This window comes from Vanellus vanellus (genome assembly GCF_965231255.1).
Source record: "Vanellus vanellus genome assembly, chromosome: 4".
Classification (NCBI taxonomy): domain Eukaryota; kingdom Metazoa; phylum Chordata; class Aves; order Charadriiformes; family Charadriidae; genus Vanellus; species Vanellus vanellus.
The window spans coordinates 84,958,733-84,983,192 of record NC_138909.1 but is presented as its reverse complement, the minus strand read 5'-3'; the positions used below and the strand labels follow the sequence as shown (position 1 = coordinate 84,983,192).

The following is a 24,460-nucleotide window of genomic DNA, read 5'->3' as shown; positions in this document are numbered from 1 at the left end:
AATTCAGAGGCTGCATTTTTAACATTTCAGTTGGATGGAAAAGGTGAGGGACACTACTCTAATGGTCATTAAAGCACAGGTTATAAGATTTAGGAGTTAATTGTTGATTGAGAAAACGCACATATTTCAGGTAAAGCACAGTGTCTTGATTTAAAATAACCACAATGAAATGAGCGATATAAAAGTTACCATAAGCAGAGGTGGATCGTTCCAACCATTAGCTGTATAATGCACCTTTTCTGCTAGGACGCGGTGGCCAACAGCAAGGGCCGGGTCGAAACGTAAAGTGATGCCTGGTAAAATGCCCAGGTACTGGCGAGAACTCATCTCAAGAGCACTGAGCTCATTTTTTCTTCTTGCAAGTTAATTGACTCAGCAAACAATATTTTATTAAAGATCAACAAGTAACGTACAAGGGCTAATTCCTTATGTATAACAGTAATAATTTTGCAGTCCTCCGTGGCGAGGCAGCAGCTAGGCCAGCTGACTGTTCCCCGCTCCTGCAGTAGAACCTCCCTGGCTTTGGGAAGCGGGGAGTCCCGCCACGCACCGAGCCCCAGTCAGGTTGCCAGAGCTTTGGGAGAGCTTTGGGGCTGCTCTTCCTTGCTCCCCCTGCTGTGCTGCTTCAGCCTTCTGCTCCCCACCGCTGCTGCCCTTCTCATCCGGAAGCTGCCCTGCCTCACCACCGGGCCTTTGGGGAGCGGTTCCTGTTTTTAAGACGAGCCCGTGAAGCACTACTGTGCCCTTAATGTATGCAGAATACGGGTAATCAGCTTCTCCCCCTTCACCCTTAAAAAAATCTTGTGCTGTTTTTTGCTTGCAGTCTGACACAGGCGTTATGATCGTAGACTAACACGAAGAGTCAGCCCAGGCCTGGTTAGTCTGGAAATCTGGAAATTATGTCTAATGCAGTTGAAAAGCTGTACTTTACAATTATTTTTCACTTTTTTTCGCTTTGATATGCATTTATTTTTACAGAAATGCTTCTCAGACATAGTAAGACCACATATGTAAAATAAGTACATTTCGGAGGTTCCCATTTGTCCCTCTTATCTTCTCTCCTCTCCAGGAAATGCTCTTCCTTTATCGAAGGGATAATTGTTAAGGGATGGAGGAACACCTCACAGCTATAAGTACAGATCTCCTTTCTATGTTAGCAAGAGATTCCTTTCATTTTTATCTCTTGTGAATGATAAGCAAGCGATACCCTAAAGATCCAACTGCAGTACAATAGGGAGGTGCCTTTTTATGGTTTTTAAGGAGCACATTCTTCTCTCTTCTCATTTTTTGTGTTGTTGGGATTTGGGGTTTTTTTCAGTTCTGGATGTGAGCGGGCGGTCAAATAACAAAATTTAAAGCAATACCCTTTTCTCCCTTTTTCACCCAACCTGTGCTATTTGTATAAAGCCATTCCTGAAGAGAAAAGCAATTTAGTTCATATTTCTCCTGCTGACCATCGTGTTACTGCGGCGGCAATCCGGAAAGGACAAGGCCTCATGTTCCCTCCCAGTAACGTTTCTACACCACTCACTGAGGACTGCATAGTCCTTGAAAAGAAATCCTGTGTGAGCTACTGGCATCTGGAGGTTAATAAGGAATGTGAAGGCTTTCTACCAGAAAACTGGAGTGAATGTTGGGTTGTTTCTTTTCTGTAGTAGTTTGATATCGAAACGGTAATAAATAAATTTTGTTATATATTTATAAAGAAATTATTTATTCTTGCTTGATAATGTATTGTCCAGGATTTTCTTGACAGGTTTTATATTTTTCCCAATTGCATAAGTAAGATTTGATTACAGCTGTGTCTGTAATGCTGAGGAAAAGCCTTTTGTATTGCCTCAGACCTTGACAGTTATCTAATAAATAATTAAAAGTATTGTCAATCCTACTGCAATGGCTTTCCAAGCTGTTACTAGAGAGAGTAGCAAAAAAAAAATAAATAAAAACAACAGATATTTTTGATCCCATTTCCATTGATGTAGAATCAATTAAATTTCTTTCCTATGAATTAGGCTCATGAAGTTGTATAACTAGTGGGGTACTCTGAGAAGTCTGGGAGAAGCAGAAGGGACTTATGATAAATACTTCAGTTTCTGATACAAGTTTTATTGACTCTGAGGAAAAGTATAATTATCCCCAGTCCTCCTCCTATTTCTCATAGAGTTCATGGAAATTTAAGATCAGGATCAGCCTCAGTAGATGGCCAGGGATGTATCGGTCATCTCTCTGAGGCATGGTATGATTACTTTCTTGACTATTTATGGATTCCACAGTTCTCTGGATTGCTATCCCATTGTTTCACTACTCATACGGTAAGAAAAATGTTCTCATTTTCTATCTGAAATGCCATAACATATATATACGTATATATACATATTTTTTTGCTACTTGGACAGACTTGTTTGATATGAAGGAAATTACTTCCATGTGAGGCGTGTGTACTTTTAATTTTCTTCCTCCATAACAAATTGGGAAAGAAAATTCCTTCATACACTTCTTGAATTAAAGATTTCATACTTTTTAGTGGAAATTAATATAAACATGCAAAACCACAAAAGTCATTTTTTCAAAGCAAGCAGTTCCTTTCCTACTGTGAAAGGAAAAAGTGATTTGATAAAACAACTTCCTTTTTCCCCTTTTTTCTGAAGGACTAATCTGCACTAGTCCCTGACTTGACTTGAGCTAATTTTAGATAAAAAAAAGTTTACCCATCTTTCTTCTAAATGTTTCAAAATACAAAATTTTCAGACAGGAAGAGATTTCCATCAAGTATACGTACTCCAGGAAAAGCTGAGACTTCTACTATCAAAAAAAAAAAAAAAGAAAGAAATCCTATTTTGTGCATTTATCAAATCATCTCTCTGTTTAAGATAATTTAACCAATATTTTAGCAGATGTGCTGTACCCCACTGTCCTGCCTGTGCGGATAAGGAAACATCAGGAAAGATAAGGAAGAACGATATTTTGTTCGTATTCAAATGGAAATACACTTCCCAAAAAAGCAGAACGTGGTGGCAGTCTGAATTGATAATCAGAGAATCAGAGAATACAAGAATGGTTTAGGTGAAGACCATCTTGTTCCAACCCCCCTTGCCCTGGGCAGGGCCACCTCCCCCCAGCCCAGGTCGCTCCCAGCCCCGTCCAACCCGGCCTTGAACCCCTCCAGGGATGGGGCAGCCACAGCTTCTCGGGGCACCCTGCGCCAGGGGCTCACCGCCCCCACAGGGGAACATTTCTTCCTCATATCTCATCTCGATCTCCTCTCTTTCAGTTTAAAACCATTCCCCGTCGTCCCACGGATCCCCTCCCTGACCCAGAGTCCCTCCCCAGCTCTCCCAGAGCCCCTTTAGGCACTGGAAGGGGCTCTGAGGTCTCCCCGGAGCCTTCTCTTCTCCAGGCTGACCCCCCCACCTCTCCCAGCCCATCCTCCCAGCAGAGGGGCTCCAGCCCTCCCAGCATCTCCGGGGCTTCCTTTGGCCCCGCTCCAACAGCTTCATGTCTTTCTTATGTTGGGGGCTCCAGAGCTGGATGCAGTATTGGTCTCCCCAGAGTGGAGTAGAGGGGCAGAATCCCCTCCTCTGACCTGCTGGCCACACTTCTGATGCAGCCCAGGATGCGGTTGGCCTTCTGGGCTGCGATCGCACACTGCTGCCTCATGTTGAGCTTCTCACCCACCAACACCCCCAGGTCCTTCTCCTCAGGGCTCTCTCCAGCCATTCCCCACCCAGCCTGTATTTGTGCTTGGGATTGCCCCGACCTTGCCCTTGGCCTTGTTGAACTGCAGGAGGTTGGCTTGGGCCCACCTCTGCAGCCTGTCCCGGTCCCCCTGGATGGCATCCCTCCCCTCCAGCGTGTTGAGTGCTCCACACAGCTTGGTGTCATCGGCAAACTTGCTGAGGGTGCACTCAATCCCATTGTCCGTGTCACCAACAAAGATGTAACACTTGTTAATCAAAATAGTATGAAGTCCATCCCCACAGTGCGGGCTGCCAACCTTGTATACGGCTGTGCATATGGGGAATTCAGGAATGATGTAAAAGATTGCTTTAAACAGTTTTTGCCCTCTGACTTGGCCAGTTGCACTCTGGCTCCCACATCAGGGAGCATAAAAGGTTACTGTGTAGAAGTATATGCTGCAAGAAGGTGGAAGATGATGTACGACTCAATGTTTGTATTTAGCTGATGATCTTTATTTCCCCTTTTACGTCTTACACTATTTTTTTTGAAGCTGATGTGTGACTACATTCATTTTGAATTTGTGTTCTCTGTCTACCCTTGCTAAGAAATACAATCACTTGCCCCCCATGGGACTTCTTGTCTGTAGGATAAGATTAGATATCTGTTCTCCCCATGAGAACTTTCATGACGGGCTCTGAGTTTATGTGTGAAGTGCATAGACAATGTTGTACTAGATTCTGGATGGAATATCTAGGTGTGGCAGACAAAATTCCCAATATACTTTAAAAACATGGAATTGCCTAGCAAAAGTAGTAAGATGCACTGTAAGAAAGAAGATGTGGTGTTCCTCAGGGGTTGTTACTGGGACCTGTACTATTTAACATCTTTGTTGGTGACATGGATCTTGGGATGGAGTCAGCAGGTCTGTGGACAACACCAAGCTGTGTGGAATGGTTGACACACTGGAGGGAAGGGATGGCATCCAGTGGGAACTGGACAGGTTGGAGATGTGAGTCCATGCCAACCTCATGAAGTTCAACAAGGCCAAGTGCAAGGTCCTGCGCATGGGTCATGGGAATCCCAAGCACAAATCCAGGCTGGGCGGAGAGTGGATTGAGAATGGTTTGAGAACGTTGAGTGGATTGAGAACACCTTAAGGAGAAGGGCTTGGGGTTTTGGTGGGTGAGAAGCTCCCCAGGAGGTGGCAGTGTGCGCTGGCAGCCCATTAAGCCCCCGGCCCGGGCTGCATCCCCAGCAGCGTGGCCAGCAGGGCGAGGGGGGATTGTGCCCCTCTGCTGCGCTCTGCTCTGGGGAGACCCCCCCCAGTGCTGCCTCCGGCTCGGGGGGTCCCCACAGCAGAAGGCCCCGGAGCTGTTGGAGCAGGGCCGGAGGAGGCCCCGGATCTGCTGGGAGGGCTGGAGCCCCTCTGCTGGGAGGAGAGGCTGGGAGAGGTGGGGGGGTCAGCCTGGAGAAGAGAAGGCTCTGGGGAGGCCTCAGAGCCCCTTCCAGTGCCTAAAGGGGTACAGGAGAGCTGGGGGGGGAGCTGACGTCAGGGAGGGGACCCATGGGACGAGGGGGAATGGTTTTAAACTGAAAGAGAGGAGATTTATTTTAGTAAACATTTAGCATGTGGAGAATTCTTATTCTCTATTAGAAATGTTACTGGATTAAAGGATGCTTGAATGCTTGAATGCTTGAATTAAAGGGTGTGCTTAAATATTTTTGCGAATTATAGGATTGACTTGATGTGACTGTGAAGTCTTGCCTGAGTAAACTAATAGCAGTGAGTATAAACAGTAAATAATTCAGATTTGTACACAGCTCTTCCCCACAGACACTGAGTGGCTTATGTTCTTTATCCACTTAGTTTCCTGTGTTGAGATGTCAAGCCATTGCTTAGCTGCCTTATATGGCAAAGCCAATCTTTTTTACCATGTCCACTGCATTATAAAAAACGTTCATCTGAATTATAAAAACAAACCCTCAAAAGAAAAGCCAAAAGACCCTGAAACCAGAACCCGTTGCGATGTGTTTCGTTGTTTATAACTTTAAGCTAGAGCCTCTATCCATTGCGTGCGGAAGTAGGGCAGAACTCTTATTGCATGTTCCAGTTGATTTACAGCTGATATATTTTGCCAACAGTACCCTGTTTTCTTTATAATTATCATACCTGGGAACTGTACCAACATGTTTTATCCAGAGCATTATTCTATTACACATTTGTACTGAGTATACACAATGTTCTTTTTATTTTCTTGTCTCTCCCTAATCCTCTTCCTTTCGTGCCATCTGCTGAACAAGAGGGTTTATTCTCTTCTGCTGTATCTGTATGTAATATAAGCAGGAGATGCTTTAAGTGAGGTCTTCTTGAACTATCAGTTATCACAAGCATGAAACTTAAAACCTTTAGGGCTAGGCAGAGTGTAACGTTTCCTAGGAGACCGTAACGTCTTTGAGTGGGGCTAAAAAAGCCTTCTACAGCATCTGGTATTTGGGCAAGCCAGTAATTTAGCTGAATGACTAGAATATCTTATTTTACCATTTTTTAATCTGAATGTCTATGGAGAAGCATTTTGAGATGGTGTATTAAACCCTCACAGTAACACGATGCGGAGCAATGCGGAGATGTCAACTGCGAAACCATCATAGTGTTTTAAGAAAAAAAAAAAAGTAGCATATTTTCAAAATGTTTCTTACATTAAGTACTGAGTTAAAAATCAGTGTAATACCTCTGTAATCACCACGGTTAGGCAGCACTGTATGAATTAAACAGTGCCATTAGGGTTCCCACGCAACACAGCATTCTGACGGGAGTTTTGGGCCCAGGTTGAATATACGTGTTGTTCTCGTGCTTTTGGATTCTCCTCCTTTCCCCCCTCCTTGAGAAATCCAAACCCAAGTAACTGAACTAAAACTTCTGACTGTCCTTAGTTTCTGGGGTTATTTGCGCTGCAATTGCAGACCAGCCTCAGAGCGAGGTGTCACCCCGTCCGAGTGCTGCGCTGGTTGGTTTTCGCCATCGCTTTTGGCTGAGCCCCCTTTGAAATCCAAAGAGGCCAAAAATTCACCGTCGGGCTTTCTTCCGCTCGCTCTCTCCCCTGCAGCACTTGATAGCCCGGCTGCGCTTTCTGAATCGCTATTTTGCCTTCAGGCGGAGCAAACCGTGTAGGAGGGCTGTGTCTGCCTGTCAGTGGGTTTAAAGTAGCCGCATGTGTCCAGTAACGGGGCACGCTCGGTTTCACCAGAATTTACTCTTCTTGCGTTGTGACGTTTCCCCTTGCCACCCTGGCATTTTAGGTAAACCTTTGGATAGTCCAGCTCCAAACCGGTGTGCAGTGGTGGCAATTCCATCGGCCACCTAGGAAAGCAAGTCAGTGGCAGGAGAGAGTTGCAGTGTGCTTGTGATAGGTCGTAATGCTGAGGAGACTCACGCGCGGCAGGTCTCTGTGCAAAGGGAACCGTCAGGCCTACGGATTATCCAAAAGTTGCACATATTTTTCATTTTTTTTTTTTTTAATACTTATGCTCTAAGCTCTCCGTTTCTCTCCTCCCAAGGCCACTCATAAGAAACGGTCTCTTTTTACCGGAGCTCTTTCAGAGAAATTAGCCGACGACTTTCAGCTGGATGTGGTCGCTGCCACCTGAGCCCTCGCTAATGCGCCGGGCTGCGGGGCGAGAGAGCAAGCAAACGCCAAAGCTGGGAGAAACCTCCCCGCGATTCATAAAAGCCCCCAAGCCTCTGTTAATGCTCCATGTTTATATCTTAAAGTAGCGTTAGGAAAGAGTCGTGCTTCACAGCTCCTCCTGCGTCTCATGGCCCAACTGACTGTCTGAGGGCACAGGCGATTTCTGTACTGCAGTTGGTCAGAGACTTCTGCGACACGAGCTGGGGAAGTTCAGCCCCTTCCCGAGCTGCTCCGGGTAACGACCACGGTGTCTGTTCTGCTGGCTTACGCACAGCGACAGGCTCCCTGTTCAGTGGGGAAGAGCGAAGACTACTTTAATAGTGCTCCTCTTCAGTTTCACTGGCAGGGCACAATGTGGAGAAACTGTACTGCTATGGAAAATATTTATCTGCCAAAACAGACTCCTTTAAGAAAAGCAAAGCAAAGAAACCACTTATCTTAACACAGGGGGAATAGCTGGAATATACAGGGAACTATAGTGTAAAACCATCTTTCAGCATAGTATGTCTTATCGTAGGGGTCATTTATTCTGGACTTGCCATTATATTAGTAACTACCTGGATAATCTCTTAATAAAAGCAAACTAAAATAGTTACTTTGGGTCTACTTAGAGTATGTACTGAAAGAGAGGGGCTAAAATGTCTGTGTCTTGGGGACTGAATTACATTAGTTTCTTGTTACTGTCTTATGAAACGCATCTGATACAACTGGGCTATTGAATTTTGAGTAGTACTCTGACTCGTCAGCTGCTTCTTTAATATTATAGTTCCCTCCCATAATTCGTGTGAAATCATCGAGATTCATGCAGAATCTCAGTCTCAGATTTTGCATTGTGTTAGTGTTACGTGCATATGGGGGACGTTTGAAAATAAAAACGACAAGATACCTGCTAGTAAAAAGTTGGCATAAACAAAGGGTGTTTCATAATACAAATTAACTTTTTTGCCTTGTAAGTAACAGTAATTATTTTCATTAATAATTTGAATTGTTATATGCACATAGTTTTGGATAGAAAACATTTATTTTGTCTGCAGAAATTTCTAATATTGAGTAACTACAGCATCTTTAATCACATATTCTATGTTTTTAGTGGTTTGTGTGTGTGCAATCTGACATAGAGCCCTGCCAGACGGCGGTAGGCTCTAAGGACACCAGTGGGTGTTTCTCTCAGCTGCAGTTGTTTTCCTCTCCATCCCCTCCCGCGGCTGCCCCTGATTAGCTGAGGATCAGGTGGCCTTCGTCACTTATCAGATCCAGCTGGGAAGTTGATTAATTTCTCCGAAAGAGCTCAGGTGAAAGGAGGTATTTTCTCCCGAGCGTGCCCAGAGGGAGGGGGCTGGAGAGGTGACAAGCTGATCGATTGGCCATGGAGGAAAGTGTCTCTTCTGGAGAACCCGAGTAGGCGTGAAGGGCTTAGAAACTCTGAAGAGCTCATCCTCTGCAAGAATGAGAGGGCTAAAAATAGTTGAGAAGAAGCGAAGGCTTTCATGTTGTGGTTTTCTTTGGAGTGGCTTTGTTTGTTCCCCGCTCTCTGACTGGAAGAGACAGAGGTATGGCCGCCTGAGGTAGGTACTGAGCAAGCCGGGCGACTGATGGTGACAGCTAACCTGGGAATAAAATGCCGGAACAGAAAGTCTGTGCTTTGCCAGGGTATGAGCAGATGATTTCTTGAGGGAGCCCAAGGGACCCCTTTCTGAGACCGCATCGGCGGCGCTGAGGCATGAGGAGCGCCGCGTGCATCTGGCCGCTCCCTGGGAGCACAAGGGTGTTCAAGGAGCCCCGAGCAGAACATGTGGTGTCCGTACTGCGTGTTCTGGAACGCTGCACACCTGAGCTTAGGGCTGAAGGTCTTTTGGCGATGGTAAGTGGGGAGGAGTGCTAAAACGTAGAGCAACTGAAGGTGCGGGTTCCTTGTTCTGGGCAAAGGGAGTGTTGCTGGGACGGATCCAGCTGTTCATAGGCTTGCTACGAAAGCTTGATTCTGGCGCAAACTGGTCTTCGCTTAATTTACAATTTAAGCTTTTATGTATGGAATGGCTTTAAACTGGTTGTGTCTCTGGGAAGAATGAAAGTCGTGTGAACTGGGTGAGCTCAGAGGGACTTTAGAGTCCCGTTATTTGTACCTACTCTGTATTTTTATAATGGAAGTAACAAGAGTGTCACTAAAGACACTGCAAGAGGTTCCTTAGAGGTGTTCCGGGCACAGCATACTAATTGAAGTTCAGTCTAACTTATTTTTGTCTTTGTAGTCCCTTTTGTGCTATCAGTTTGATGCCAATAATTGTTTTGTCTCCCCGTAGGGAAAGGTGAACATGGAAAGCCGTACCCTCTTACAGAGGAAGACCATGATGATTCCGCTTATAGGGAAAATGGCTTCAACATATTTGTTAGCAACAACATAGCACTGGAGCGGTCCCTGCCGGACATCCGACATCCCAAGTATGTAAATTGTTTCCTGGACTGTTTATTTTAAGTTTTTATGTTTGTATGTTTCTAAATAACCTGTTTTCCTGGAAGGTCAAACATGAACCCTCAGCCAACAAACGTGACCATTTCATTACATAGGAAATGGAAAATTTATTACCGTCGTTAAATCACTTGCTCTATCTCTCTTTTGAACTGACCTCTCATCTTATTAGTAACACATTAAGACTATAGAAGACCTCTTTTAATTACAGAATGATTTTCCTGGCGTTCCTGGGCAGTGATAAATAACATCGCAAATGGTTTTTCAGGTTCTCATTTTGTAATAGCTGCAGATCTTTGGGCTGGGGGACGGGGTGACAAGTTGCATCGAATTTTGGGCTGTTTGGACCAGTGTTTCCGTAATGTTTCTTTTGTTTTTGTTACATAAAGAGTGAAAACAATCAAATAGCTGCAGCTTATCGGGTGCTGATACTACGGCTGATTTACGCAGCGTAGGACTGTGTAAAAAAAACTGAACAAAATGCATGTGCAGAACTGGGGGGGCCAATGATGGTGGAGTTCCTCGATAGCAGCAGTGTCCTACGGAGAAACAGGATAAAGATTATTCTGGAGAACAACCACTGAGCTAAAAGTGATCGTGCAGTTCTCACCAAACATAACTGTCTTCTCGGGTTCTGTAATTTTTGGCTCCCTTGCGTGAGGAGTAAGGCTTTCCAGCGGGAACGGGCGTGTACGCCTTTCTAGGCCTCAGGCTCAACGGGAGGGAGTTTTTGCTTTTGTCTCTTTATGGGGGATTTTCCCCCTTTTGATGGGGTGTTATGCAATTAGTGTATGGGGGAAAGGTACAGGAGTGTGACAACACTAACTGTCGCCGTGGCTGGGTTTGTATTTTCCTTTGGGCACAGTTCCCTTCATTATACGATCTTTCAGGTGAAGACATCTGCTCACTTCTTAACCCGTACAATTTTGCTGTGTGAATTAGTTTGAAATTCTTCAGGGAACAGAACGGAACGTGAGAGTCTGACAGAAGTTCTTGGTGGGTGGAAAGAGAAATATCATGGCTACTAACACTTCTTGTTCTATCAAATGTGGTACTGTCCTCAAAGAATGAGCGGTGTATAATTGTTTACATAGTAAGATTTTAAAAAAATAATTCACAATGGAGGAATTAAAAAAATATTTTTAAAACAATCTTTTGTTGGGGGCGTTTCCTATTTAATTGCCATGTTGTATTGTTTCGAGAAAACATTGTTCATCTGTTAATTTGTATGTATTAGTATTGCTTGCATAGAATTAAGTCAAAAGAAATAATTTTTTTAATAAGCTGTATCTTTTAGCTGCTTTCTTTGCCTTCTACTTTGCCAAGTTACCTGAAATTATTTGTAGAAAGAGTGCTTCCAAGACGCTTGAGTTCTAATGTACAGCATCAAAGTTTTGTTGAATTCCACTGTTGGCATAATAAACATGCTCATCAAGCATCCCTCTCTGGTAGCGAAATAGCCGAGGACAGCTACTAAACACAAAAGGAAGCTGACGCGCTTATCCTCCCTTCGTGTTTTTTGGGTTGGTCTTCTGGCGATTTGTTTCTCTCCCGCTCCTGTCCGCAGTCAATGGCCTTTCCCTGCGTGGCCCCAGCAGAGGTGTGAGCCACGTGTTGTCGGAGGTGACAGACGGGGAAGGAGTCAGAGCTGAGTCAGCCTTTCTCTGCCCCCTTCCGTCCGCACCAGTCCTTGAGTGACTTTCACCGAAGCGTCTCACGTGGGAGACTTGAACCCTCGGCTGTCACTTTCCCTTTCCTGTTCAGCCAGGTGCCCGTGGTCTTCAGTGAAGTCTTCTACGGTCGGTGTTTTGGTGTGGTGTCCTTCTCGCCTTCCTTGTGCTACAAGTGTTCAGCACAAGTAGCCCGTTAGGTAATTGACTGTATCACTGATCTTCTAAATGTAAAGATAAAAAACGTTTTTGCGCTAAGTTTGCGCACCAAGTAGTGTGTGGATGAAGGTGACAAAGCTGGGCTCTGTACCTCTCGGAGTTACACCCTGAGGCAGGTCCGGGACGCGCAGAAGCCCGACTGCGTCCTGACCTGCTGTCAGAGCCCGGCCCCTCGCTGGGCTGTGCGTGTTGAAGGCCGCGGGCCAGTCTCCGCGGCACTTCTCCTGGGGAAGCGTCTGTCCTCTCTTCGGAAGCGTGTGTGAAACGTGAAGTAGTTCGTACCCCATAAGGCTGCTTTCCGAGAGACTCACTGCAAAACTCTCTAACTTCTACACCAGAAAAGGGTGTTTTTACTGCAACAAAACTACCCGAGTGGGGTACAGGAGGCAAGATCGAGCGTGGTCGGCTGCTGAATATTATATAGGGCTTTTACTTTGCAGAGCTGCTCACTGCCCTTCAGCTTTTAAGTATCTTCTCTTGTGTGTTTGTGGGGGACACTTATTACAGACTTTGAGCTTTTGATCTCCTGCCTCTATTAAGCGTATACCATTTGCACAGGGGCTTGTCTGTACTGAAGACTGATCTCCTGAAAAGGTTGTCTAGCGTTTATTTTAAAGACCCAAATCAAATGGTTTGGTTGCCATCACTAGAGAATTCACAAAATGAACCTTAAAATACAACAAAACCTGAGTGGTGAATCCTGTAACTTGGCTCAAAAGGTATTTAAATTGGAAGAGCAGCGATAGTAGTTTCTACACTTCTCTGAAATCACTTCATGTATTTCAAGATCTTAGACCAAAGACATTTCAAGGCCCACTTCTAAGTGATTGGTTTTCTGGGAAGTATGCAAAGGTAGCAGATAAACAAACAAAACTTGCTCTTTTTAATCCAAATGAACTTTCCCCTTCTTGGTCTCTTTGGAAACCGGGCTCAGGATTTGCAGTACATCTTCTGGGAGGGGGATAGGTGGAACTAAGCAAGTGCTTAGAGGACTGAGCTCTGAGAAACTCAGGCTTTCAAATTACTTTTTTTTAATAATATTCTTGGGTTTTTCCTTAACTGCTGTATATTTAAAGCACTTCAGCAAGATGTATTTAGGTTGATGCTTCTTTCCTTTTATAAGACACTAAAATGTGTGTACTGTAAAAAATCCCTAGAGAAATGAAAGCGAACTTTTATTTTAAGGCTGACTTAACAGCTTCCCTGTGTCCTTACTGTGTTTCTATTGTATCCTTCCAATATCTCCCATGGTGATTTTTTGTCTCTGACAGCTACACTTAAAGAATTTTATTTTTTTTTCCATTTCTGAGTGCTCTTTGTCTTGTTTCTGTCCCACTCTCATGAGAAGTCTTCTCGTAGTGGACTCTCTTGCCACGTTACATTAGCTAATTCTCTGTTCTTTGCCCACAATCATCCTCTGACTTTGTTTAAAAAAAAAAAACAAACAAACAAACAAAAAAAACACAAAGCAAACAAAAAAAAAAACCAAAAAAAAAAAAAACCCAAAACAGCTTTTTTATTTTTTCTTTAATTCCAAATGAAAATCTGAAACAGGATTGTCATCTCAGTTCATTGGGATTTCAGCACTGATTTAGTGAAACTAAAAGTTCCGGTCACCTAAAGTGGAAGGTGAAGGCAATGTATTATGAGTTTTGGGTAGTATTGAGAGTTGGCAATGGAGTCACTATTTAAGAGTTAGAAGTTCTGTACCAATATGAGAAATATTTCAAAACCCTCAAGGATAGTGGGGTTTTGCTTTGGTTGGTTTGATTGTTTTTTCTTTTCACCTGTCCTATGCCGCTTTCTGTACTCTGGAATATAACAAACCTGCTAAAGCGAAGAAAAATGTTGGCAGTGTTGTTTTCTAATGTAGAGGGAGAAATGCTACTTTAATTATTTATAGCAGTTACCAATAAGTCTTATCTTTTCAACATTATTAAATATTCTGCCATTCATACCAGTTTTGTTCAAACAAACAAAACTGAATCTGAATTGCATTTTAAATAGTGTTCAAAATGTGATATTTTTTTTTTCTTTTAATGAGGCTTGGGGGAGTGATTGCAATCACCTAGTCTCAACAGTGAATATAAATGTTGTGGTATATCCTATTTGAAACTCGTAAGTCTTTGTAAACTAGAGCACCTCACTTTTTGTAGCTTTTCGTTCTTGAATCAAGGAATTCAAGTAAATTCCTGATAACAACAGAGTTGAGAGCATTGTCATTTAAGATCTTCCATGGGTTTGGTATGTTTGTGTAGGCTGATTTCAACAACAGGTCTCCTTTTAGCTACAAGTTGTGAATTGCTTGTTGATAACTTGTGTAGTCACAGATCAGATGCACAAAGCTTTGTTGTCTTGCCTGAATGCCTGAATAATCTGTCACCAGAAACCCCATCCTTCTTACGTTTCCGTGGGCATAGACAGGTTCGTTTTGTACTGAAATTCATAGTGTTCATATTGTACAATAAGGATGCCGACCTGATTCGTGATGTCTGGTTTTGGCACGCACGGGCTGGAGTCAGTGTTTCCAGACTGACTGTCTCACCAGTGCTGTGTGAAGTGATGGTCCTCCATCCCCTGTCACTCCCAGCACTATTCCTTTTCAGAAGTCTGAGCTGCGCTCGTTTTTTGGTTGTGTTTGGATTTGTTTTTTTTTTTTTAACACGCTAAATTTTTCACAGGCCTCAGAAGAGAGGAGAAATTCTTGGAGAAATATGGGTGTTTAGCTAAAGGCTGTGAGATCTTCTGTGTCCTGAACACTAATGAGACTTTCTTTCTTTTTAATAATAAAAAAGCAAATTTCACTCTACCTGTTCTGCATAACTGAAACTCTCCCTCCTTATCAGTAGCAGAAGCTGTGAAAATGCCTGAATGGATCTCTTAAAATATTTGAATGCAGTGTAGTTGCTGTCCCTTATAGTTTTAAAAGAGGCTAAAATGAATATGCAATGGGATTTCTTTAGGGGATTGGTTTGTTGGGGTTTTTTTGTTGTTGTTTGGCTGTATTTTTATGTCTTTCGAGTAGTTGCAGAGTTACTGTTAATCCTGACTTATGTTTTGGTAAACTTTGCAGAAAGGCTAGAATTACTAATATGGGAAAGGGATATGTTATATAAATATTATCGCTAAACAGTCATGCAGTAGTTTGTATCAGAATCCCCTAAATACTCTCAGTTATTGCATTGGATGGATTGAATTACTTTCTTTTTATAAAAAAGTGCATTTGTCACAGTGTAAGCTATGTATGTAGTCCTTAAAAATAAAATTTAGGAATTCATCTTTAATCCAGTACTCCAAGAGAGATTCCAGTGAATTCCCCCAGGGTTCTATGATCTTAAAGATAGGCTTCGGTTGTCCTGCTTCAAGATACTAAAAGACAAATGATTTAATCTAAAGTATGCTGAACTTTAAGGTATTTAATAAGGCTTATGGAAGTAATTAGTTGTTTGGATTGATCTTCTATTGAGTTTTTGATTACATGTTGAAAGAAACAAAGAGTAGAAGGTTTCTTTCTAGTTCTCACTCACTCTGGGAAGTCAGAAATGGCTTTTTAGACAGATACCTGCTGCATCGCTTTGCACCACTGCTTACTGGTGTTACCTTAACCTCCTCTGGCCACAGAGCAACTGGTTAAACTCAAGTTGTGCTTTTAGAGGAGTAGTGAGAAGGCCGGAGGTTATTCCTCTGACAGCTTTTCAAAGCGTTTTGCGCAGTCGCTGAATAGCGCAGCGAAGGGGGACAGTGGCGGGGTCAGAAACGCTGCAGGCCGTGTCCCCTTCCCAAACCCCACCGCATCGTTCCCTGCAATTGCTTCAGGGCAGCTCATTCAAAGGGCAGCTAGAACGGGGTCGCAAATATATTATACTCCAGGAAACTTGTGGCCTTCTGTCTCTGTCATGCCTGCTGGCAGTTCCTCTGCACGATGTGTACTGATAGTAACAAATACTGTGCAATAATTCCCAACTGCTTTCTGTGTGTCTCTTGATGGTGGGAACAGGTGAAATGTGGCTGAAGATTGATGATTCCCCCTGGTCTGCTGGTGAGGAGTGGGCTGCTGTGCTCAGCAGTGAGGAGAGCCCAGGCCCCATGGCTCTGGGGCTGTTTGCCGAAAAGAATTTGATAAAAGAATAAACTGTTCATACAAGTGGAGGACAGGAATTCTTGGGTGTCTGGATGCCTTGTGTGTTACCTAGCATCCGGCAAAGCCTCCCACGCTGCTGAGAACATAGCAAGCTGCAGTAAACATAACTGTGAAATCTAAATTCATGGAGTTTAGCTAGGGACAGGAATCCGAAAGGATATTTGCCCTCCAGCCAGTTCTGTGCATCTGGGGTAGCCAACTCTGCGAGCATTTGGCCATGGTTAAAGCCAGAACTTTTAACTTTCAAATAATACAGCACTAATGCAACCACAACACTTGCCTTATGTGTCAAGGAGCAGCTGGAATGCATGGAGCTCAGCCTAGGGATGGATAAAGAGCCAACTGAGAGCCTATGGGTCAGGATTAAAGGGAAATCGGGAGCAGGGGACACTACAGTGGGGGTCTGCTACAGGCCACCCGACCAAGAAGACCGAGTGGATGAAGCCTTCTACAGACAGAGAGGGGTGGCATCATGTTCACAGACCCTGGTTCTCATGGGTGACTTCAGCCACCCCGACATCTGTGGAAGGGTAACATAGCCAGGCATAGGCAGGCCAGGAGGTTCTTGGATTGCATTGAGGACAACTTCCTTCTCCAAGTGGTTGAGGAGCTATGCTGGACCTTGTTCTTACCAACAAGGAGGGGCTGGTAGACAGTGTCCGACTCAAGGGTAGCCTGGGCTGTAGTGACCATGAAATGGTCAAGTCTGAGATCCTCGAAGCAGCGAGGAAGGTGCGCAGCAGGCTGACCACCCTGGACTTTGGGAGAGCTGACTTTGGCCTCTTGAGGAATCTGCTTGGTGTGGTGCCATGGGATGAAGCGCTGGAGGGAATGGGGGTCCAAGAAAGTTGGCAAATATTCAAGGACCACCACCTCCAAGCTCAGGAGCGATGCATCCCTACGAAGAGGAAGGCAGGCAGAAAAGCTAGGAGGCCTGCATGGATGAACAAGGAGCTCCTGGACATGACCAAAAGGAAAAAGGAGGCCTCTAGGGAGTGGAAACAGGGGCGGGTAGCCTGGGAGGAATACAGAGGAATCGTTCCAGCAGCCAGGGATCGGGTTAGACAAGCTAAAGCCCAGATATCCTTTCCAAGCATATTTTCGTACAATTAGGTGTGTATCTAGTGTGAATTTACATAAGACTGGACTCTTCTAAGCATGACATTTCACAGAATTTTCAGAGTTGGAAGGGACCTCTAGAGACCATCCAGCCCCACTCCCCTGCCAGAGCAGGATTGCCCGGAGCACATCCCTCAGGACTGCATCCAGGCGGGTCTTGAAAACCTCCAGAGAAGGGGACTCCCCCCCCTCCCTGGGCAGCCTGTGCCTGTGCTCTGTCACCCGAACCGTAAAGAAGTGTTTCCGTGTATTTGAACGGAACTTCCTGTGTTCCAACTTGTGCCCGTTGCCCCTCGTCCTGTCCCTGGGAACCACTGAAAAGAGCCTGGCTCCATCCTCCTTCAACCCACCCTTTAGATACTTGTACGCCATAATAAGGTCTCCCCTCAGCCCTCTCTTCTCCAGGCTAAAGAGTCCCAGCGCTCTCAGCCTTTCCTCAGAAGGGAGATGCTCCAATCCCTCAGTCATCTTGGTTGCCCTTCGCTGGACTCACTCCAGCAGTTCCCTGTCCCTCTTGAACTGGGGAGCCCAAAACTGGACACAGTATTCCAGTTGTGGCCTCACCAGTGCAGAGTAGAGGGGGAGAATGACCTCCCTCGACCTACTGGCCACACTCTTCCCTATGCAGCCCAGGATTCCATTGGCCTTTTTGGCGACAAGGGCACATTGCTGGGCCATGGATAATTTACTGTCTACTTTCTTGAGTTGTACTTCCCTGGAAAATAAGCTAAAATTTAGGATCATTTGGAATGTTCCAAATTCGGTAATACCAAAGCTGTGCATGTGTATAACGCAGCGCTCTGAAGAGAGACGGCTGCTGGGGGGAACCGTACATTGGTTCCATTGGCCTTTTTGGCAACAAGGGCACATTGCTGGGCCATGGATAATTTACTGTCTACCAGGGCCCCCAGATCCTTCTCTTCAGAGCTACTTCCCAGCAGGTCCGCCCCTAACCTGTACTGGTGCCCAGCATTCTTCCTCCCCAGGCGCAGGACCTTGCACTTGCTCCTGTTGAACCTCATTAGGTTCTTCTCTGCCCAGCTCTCCAGCCTGTCCAGGGCACGCTGGATGGCAGCACGGCCCTCTGGGGTGTCAGCCACCCCTCCCAGTGTACCTTTCAGCTGTAATGTTAACAAAACGCAGCAAGTGCCAGCGGTACACTCTCACTGGCAACAGGATCAGCTGGGGCTCCTCCTGTAATAAGGACACCAAATGTGCAGCAAGGCTGGAATGAAAAAGAGACCTCTTCCTATTTTGTGGGTTCGATTAGGAATGACCTTATCAAGCTCTAATTTTCCGAAGGCCGCACTGGCCCCAGGATGTGGTAGCAGGCGTGAGAAGTCGCTGATCGTGCTGGCACCTGCGGTCCACGCGCCCTGCAGCAGCACTCTCCCAGCCCTTGCTCCCCCACTGACCGGCTGTGGTTTTTGGTGTTACAGACACGGCTCAAACCCAGTAATGTCCCGCACGTTATTTAGTCTCTTATATTGTGTATGGGAGGTGATGCTGAGAGAGAGGCGTGAGCCCGGTCGTGCACTGCTGTGAAAGGGAGTGGAGAGATGTAGCAGATCGCAGAAGGACTACCTTGAGCTGCTTGGGCGAGCTGGGCACGGGAAGCCTGTGGGCCCCGATGGGAAGTACCCGTGAGTGCTGAGGGAACTGATAGTTTGAGGCCACTCTCAACTATATTTGAGTGATCGCAGCGATTGGGGGGGGCTCCTGAGGACTGGCACAAAACTGGGATGGGTGACCGATATGCCCGAGCGTTCCTGGAACCCACGGGATGGCTTTGGAATGTAAGGGCGAGTGGTAAAAGGGTAATTAGGATTTCTGAAACAGAAGTTACAGGGTAGTTGAACATCATGGGTTGGCCTGTTCCTGAGGTAGCATGCTTAAAACACACTGAGATGACACAAACTTGAGGTTTGAATCCTCTTTCTTCTCCTTTGGCCAGGAAACTGAACTCGGACTCAAACCAGAGGCTTTTTATCGATCACGTTAAGGTCTGCCTGACTCTTGAGAGAGGATCAGATAAGCGTGCTTGGTGTGAATAAATGGATTTGAGTACATTGATATTTCTGTAATCTTCTGTCTCTCCAAAAGAAAGTGGTTTGGGGCTGTGTGTATGTGTATATATTATATAAATTGGGCTGCTTGCTAGTATTTTGAAATTCATAGGTAATAAAGTGCAAGGTTTAAGCTGGAATGCGGTACTAAGATGCCTACTGATGTAAGCTTGCTCCTGAGGGATTTTGAGATGGTGTAAAATTACTATATGCATTCCTATTTTTTCCCAAGCCTAGATTTAATACATATGGGCAAGCAGATAAGTTTTTTTGGAGTGATTCTTTTTTTTTTTTTAATTAGTTTTTAAAATTTTTGTTAGATCTTTCCGTGAGTGGATGGCTTTATACCTCACTATTTTGTAAAACAAAGCTTTGCAACCATATACATGCTTTGTGTCATAGGGCTTATCTGCCTCTGATGTTCTTCCCTTGGTTAGAAAAGCCTTTTGGTTTGAAGGATGAAGTGAGGCAAACTCACTGACTTTGATTTCTTGGAAGACACGCGGTGCTGCTGGAGAGGCTGTCAGGGAGAGACCAAAGTGATGCAATTGAAAGGAGAGCTGAATTAGGTGCTCGTTACTCAGTGGGCTGTGATGAGGTCCGTACTGCGGGAAGCCGCCATAAAGGACGCGGGGCTTTGCCTGTTTGGTTTCCAAGGCGCGTTGTTTGTTTGTTAGCGCCTTTAATAGCAATAATGCGAACTATTTCTACTGTAGGATTTAACTGTTCTCTCTTTTTTTCATTAAAATAGCGATAATGTTTTGGAGAAGATGTACTTGTTCTAGCAGGGCAAAGCGTGCCGTTTACCCAGTAATGCCCGCTTGCCTCCCAGCTGTGAGCCACGGGGAAAATAAAGATTACTTTCCCCTCCATCAGCTCGCTCCCAGGCTAACCTTGCAGCCTTGTCAAATGGCGGCAGAAATTACCGGCTGTCACTGCGTTGCCGGGCTCGGCTGACGAGGCTCATTGGAACAGAACCCCCGCGTGACCGAAGCTTGTTGCTGTAAATTGAATACTTTGACGCGCTGAGACAAGGACTATGTAAATCCTGACTGGGAAATGTTTTGTCCTGTAGCTTTGCAGAGGGCTCCTCAGCAGCTGGGAGCCCGGTGGGTGCGGGGGGCCCTTTAATAAAGGGAAAGAAAAGGTCAGATCTGAAAAAGCAGCTCAGCTAAGAGAGCCTGCGCTGACGAAGCCAGTGGGGAGGAGAAAAAAAGAACAAGGCTGCAAATCTTCGTGTCTCACTCTAACTTTCTGTGGCGCTTCCTGTAAGAGAAGAAAATTGGAGGTGGGCTACCTCTGTGATCCAGAGAGTGCCGCAGGGGGCTGCTGCCTGGCTTCCGAAACGCAGGGAAGGGGTGTCTGCGAGGCACTGACCTTCTCCTGCGCTGCTAGCGGCGAGAAAGGGCGGTGCGGGAGGCTGTGGCTGCGTCGGAGGCGCAGAGCCGGGTGGCATCGCTATTGCCATCCCTTAAACTGCATAAAATATCGTTTTTGTTATATCCACAGGGTCAAACAAATTGCTGCTTTTATGAGTTGGCTTTTGCTGTGAAGTGGCTGAAATGGTGCCAGCCCCGCTCTCCTTTCTCGTCATTTTAGAAGCCCATTTTCTTTCCTTTGCTCTCCTACAGAGGCGGTAGATTCCTGCGTGTTTCTCTTAACAGAGAAGCCGTAAAGATGGAGAATTTCGCAGTTCTGCATCTTTTCTTAAGCTAGGATGATGCTTTAGGACTCTCTTTTCCTACTTACAGTCTCATCAGGGAAGTAGGCAGGACTATCCCCGTACCTTGAAGCAAAAGGATGCTGTTCTTTATTTTGGCAGGCAGAGCAGGCCAGCCTGCCAACGGCGCCCGGCCGGCCTCGGGCCCCTGGGCAGTGACTCCCAAAGCGGGGCCATTGCAACGCCGCCTCGCCGCCTCTCTACGGGCGGTCCTCCTTTCACGTTGCATTTTCTCAGTGCCTGCTGCCAATAGCTCCCAGGTGTTTCTGTGCCGTTTTATTTCTCCGGCAGGCAAGCGAGCGTTTCGGGAATAGAGGGCCCTCTTGCTCATCCCGCAGCCTCCCGAGCGTCTCCCTCCAACTTCGGAACTGACCCTAAAAGCGCTTCATTTGGAAACTCGGGTTTGATTCTTGTTTCGACCCAGCAGAAGAATTCTATATCTCGGAGGAATAACTAAATCAGCATTAGGTGTTCTACGGCGAGTTAAAGGGTGTCACTGTGTATCGTTTTTATGAACGAGCCTTGAACTCCTGGAGCCAAATCCGGTAACTAACAGTAGGAACAACATGCCAAATACAGAGCTGGTAGAAAGTTCCTTTGTCAGTTATGTATATTTAACCTTTTTCAATATACGAATTATTTACAGTAAATTCTACGTTGCTTTTTGTAAAGAACTTTGATAGTCGCGGTTTTCCAGTGACTCCGTGGTAGGTGAGTATGGCAACAGCACTGTGCAGTTTCCCGAGTTCAGTTTTTCAAAACGGTAATAAAGGGCATACTTGAATCATACCTACAATTAGTGCTTAGTAATGTATCTAATAACGGAAGGGAGAGAGGAAGGAGATTCTTTGGCCAGAGACAGTGACGAGGTACTCACTGCTTTGAAAATTAATTTGGAAACATCTTATGCCCTGGTAGAGAGGGCCGCCGTTTTTAACAGTCTCGTCTGAAAGTATCTATGGGACAAATTTAATGATGCAGTGTTATTCTTTGATAAGAGATATCAGATATTAAGTCCTGAAATATCATGGAAAGAAAGACAAGATTGATCAAGGGTAGCGATGTTTGAAAGCGTAATTCAAGGTTCATAACTTGATTCATTATAATAATCTTGAAAATGTCATTGTGTCGGATTCATCCGCAGATTCATAATTTGGTGCCAGTTTTTTTGCACGTACAGACACAAATGTTTGTGTCTCTAAAATCTTTTTCTGGCAAAGTCCAAATTGCTAAGGTTACTTGATAATTCTGAGGATTTGTGCAGGGGAAATGCGTAATGCCCCTTCCATGTTCTCCTCCTTGTTCTGGACACTAATGTAAACTTCAGTGAGAAAATACAGGTGTGAGCTACTTACCTAGCGGGATGGCGCTTGCTCGTCGTGGGTGTTTTCTTCCTAGGTACTTCTGCCAAGACATTTGTATATAATTTCCAGACTTAACACAGAAATTATTCTGAGATTTAAGACTTTATTAAATAAGTTTTCAGAAATCTATTAACATTTATGCTGAGAAATGGTCATTCTTGTGACCTTAGCCGCTGAACCTATTATTCAGCATTGTTCCACGAGCAGGTGTGCCGCACTTAAATACGCGGTGTTTAAATGCAAGAAAAGACACGTCTTTAGGAAAGCATCTGTGGTACTTTTATTAAGGTCAATCTGTAGTATTTTCTGCTTAACCTTATTAGAATACTTATGCTGAGTAGGAGTGCTTTTCTAGTTTCAATCGTCGGGTTCTTTTCCCCCTTGAATAGTGTTCCTGCCCTGCGCCACGGATCCGTACGGTTGTTTCCTCCCGCCTTGTTGAGTCAGGCGTTTGAGTACTGCACGTTTGAGATAAATGACCTTGCCCTCCAAGGTCTTCAAATAATCTCTTTTGATGGTAGCCACCTCTTCAGTTTGGAATGTACGGCCAAAAGGTTAGTTGTCATTTGAGTGATCTCTGTCTGAGTAGTTCCGCATTTTTAAGTGTTTAGGGCAAGCGCATGGTTTAAAAATACAAAAACTTGAACTATGTACTTTCTTTAAATTAAAATAAAGGTCCACCTAGAGAACACACTGGACTGCCGCTTCCCAGTTTGCCTTTACAACAGTACCAGAATGCAGTAGGCTTATACTGGGGAAGCAAATTATTTTGGTTTAATAGCTAACTTGCCATATGGGGGAACAGTGAACTGGGTGGTTCCCTCCTCCTCTGCCCTCTTTTCTGAGGGCAGGCAGTGACTCTGTGTGTGTGTGTGTGTGTGTGCGTGTGTGTGTGTGTGTGTGTGCGCGCGCGCTCAGGGGTGCAGGAGAGATCGTTAGCAGTAACTTGTGTATTAGTTATGTCTTCAGACTTATTAGGAGGAATGAGACTCGGCGTATCGGTGCAGCGCACACGTCTCACAAATACTCCTGCGGTCACCCGGTAGCTAGAGACCGGGACCCAGATCAGATCGGTGTCCCTGTGGCAGTCAGTAGTAAAACAGAGTCTCTGCCTCCGAGAAGGGAAGAAAGTGTCGGGAAGGGGTTCTGTGAGATTGGCTGAAGAGGATTAATAGTATAGGCAGGGTAGTCCTAATCAGCTTCTAAGAGCTGGCCGTTCCCTGCGCGTGATGGGGTCGGGATGGGGTTGCACGCTGGAAGGACGGAGAGCGTTCCCGTGTGGTGCCGGATTCCAGCCCGGGCTGTGCGAGCCGCTCGAATTCCCCGCCCTAGCCCGGCAGTCTGCAAAGCGGGAATGATCCCGAATCCGCCCCGGGGAGGAGGCTGGAGGCCGGGGTCTGCTCGGGTGGGATGTCCCCGGGCTGCGCAGGTGCCTGCTGTGCCGCCGCGCCGGGCGCTGCCGGGCTGCAGACACGGGCACGTACGTGAGCCCAGGCGGCTGATGGGCGTCTCGGAGTACTTTGGGGAAGGCGGCATCAAATGTCCGACAGTGAAACCCCCGGTTCTGTAAATGGTCGCTTGCCGACCACTGATGCGGCGGCGGAACAGGGGAAGCTGAGGGAGGGTGGGGGTTCTGGGCTCCAGCAATTTAACTGGCAGGGAGCCGTGCCCAAGCACGACCGGTGTGTTTCCGAGCCAAACGGAGGGATGCCACCGCAGACATCAGAAATCCTACTGAGCCCTTTGGTTATCTGCGGAAACACAAGTATGGAGGTAAGGGTGAAAGTGAGGAAAAATATAATGCAAACGGTGGAAGACTAGTCAAGTAACGTGCTCTCGGCATCCCTAAATATTTATCCTCTTATCAGCACGGGCATGATGTTGAGTGTACGTACGTAGTCAGGACTGATTACGGAGGGCGCGTTCATGGAAATTAGTGTGATCAAAGCTGAAGTGCAAAATCAGTTTGCTGTGCTAATTTCAGGTAGACTGATTTAGTTCTCTGCCCTCAATCCCGTAGGCAAAACGATCAAATTTCACAGGAGGTTTTTCTTCTGAGACTTTGTGTATGTTTATAGGAACATACATTTCATTCAAATGAACCATTTTACAATGTATACAGAGCCGAGTTACCTGAGTCAAATGACCGGTCTTCATCTTCATTTACCATTCAAATCAACATTATTACTGCAAAATTCTCATGAGTTATTTTAAAAGTTAATCCAGACGAAAATACTACTAGGGTGAAACCTAGTCCTGATGGAAAAAAAACTAAAAATAGCAAATAACAACCTTATTACAAATTATTTTGAAAGACCTGGTAGTTATAC

General features: G+C 45.4%; 1 protein-coding gene across 1 annotated transcript in view; it reads left to right on the top strand.

Moving 5' to 3' along the window:
* Positions 1–24,460, top strand: part of GALNTL6 (polypeptide N-acetylgalactosaminyltransferase like 6) — a gene marked incomplete at both ends in the record, with an annotated part of 489,559 nt that overhangs the window by 191,404 nt on the left and 273,695 nt on the right. The window contains one exon of the mRNA XM_082482361.1: positions 9,665–9,803. Within this exon, the coding sequence (XP_082338487.1) occupies positions 9,665–9,803 (139 nt within the window). The remainder of the gene's footprint in view (positions 1–9,664; positions 9,804–24,460) is intronic.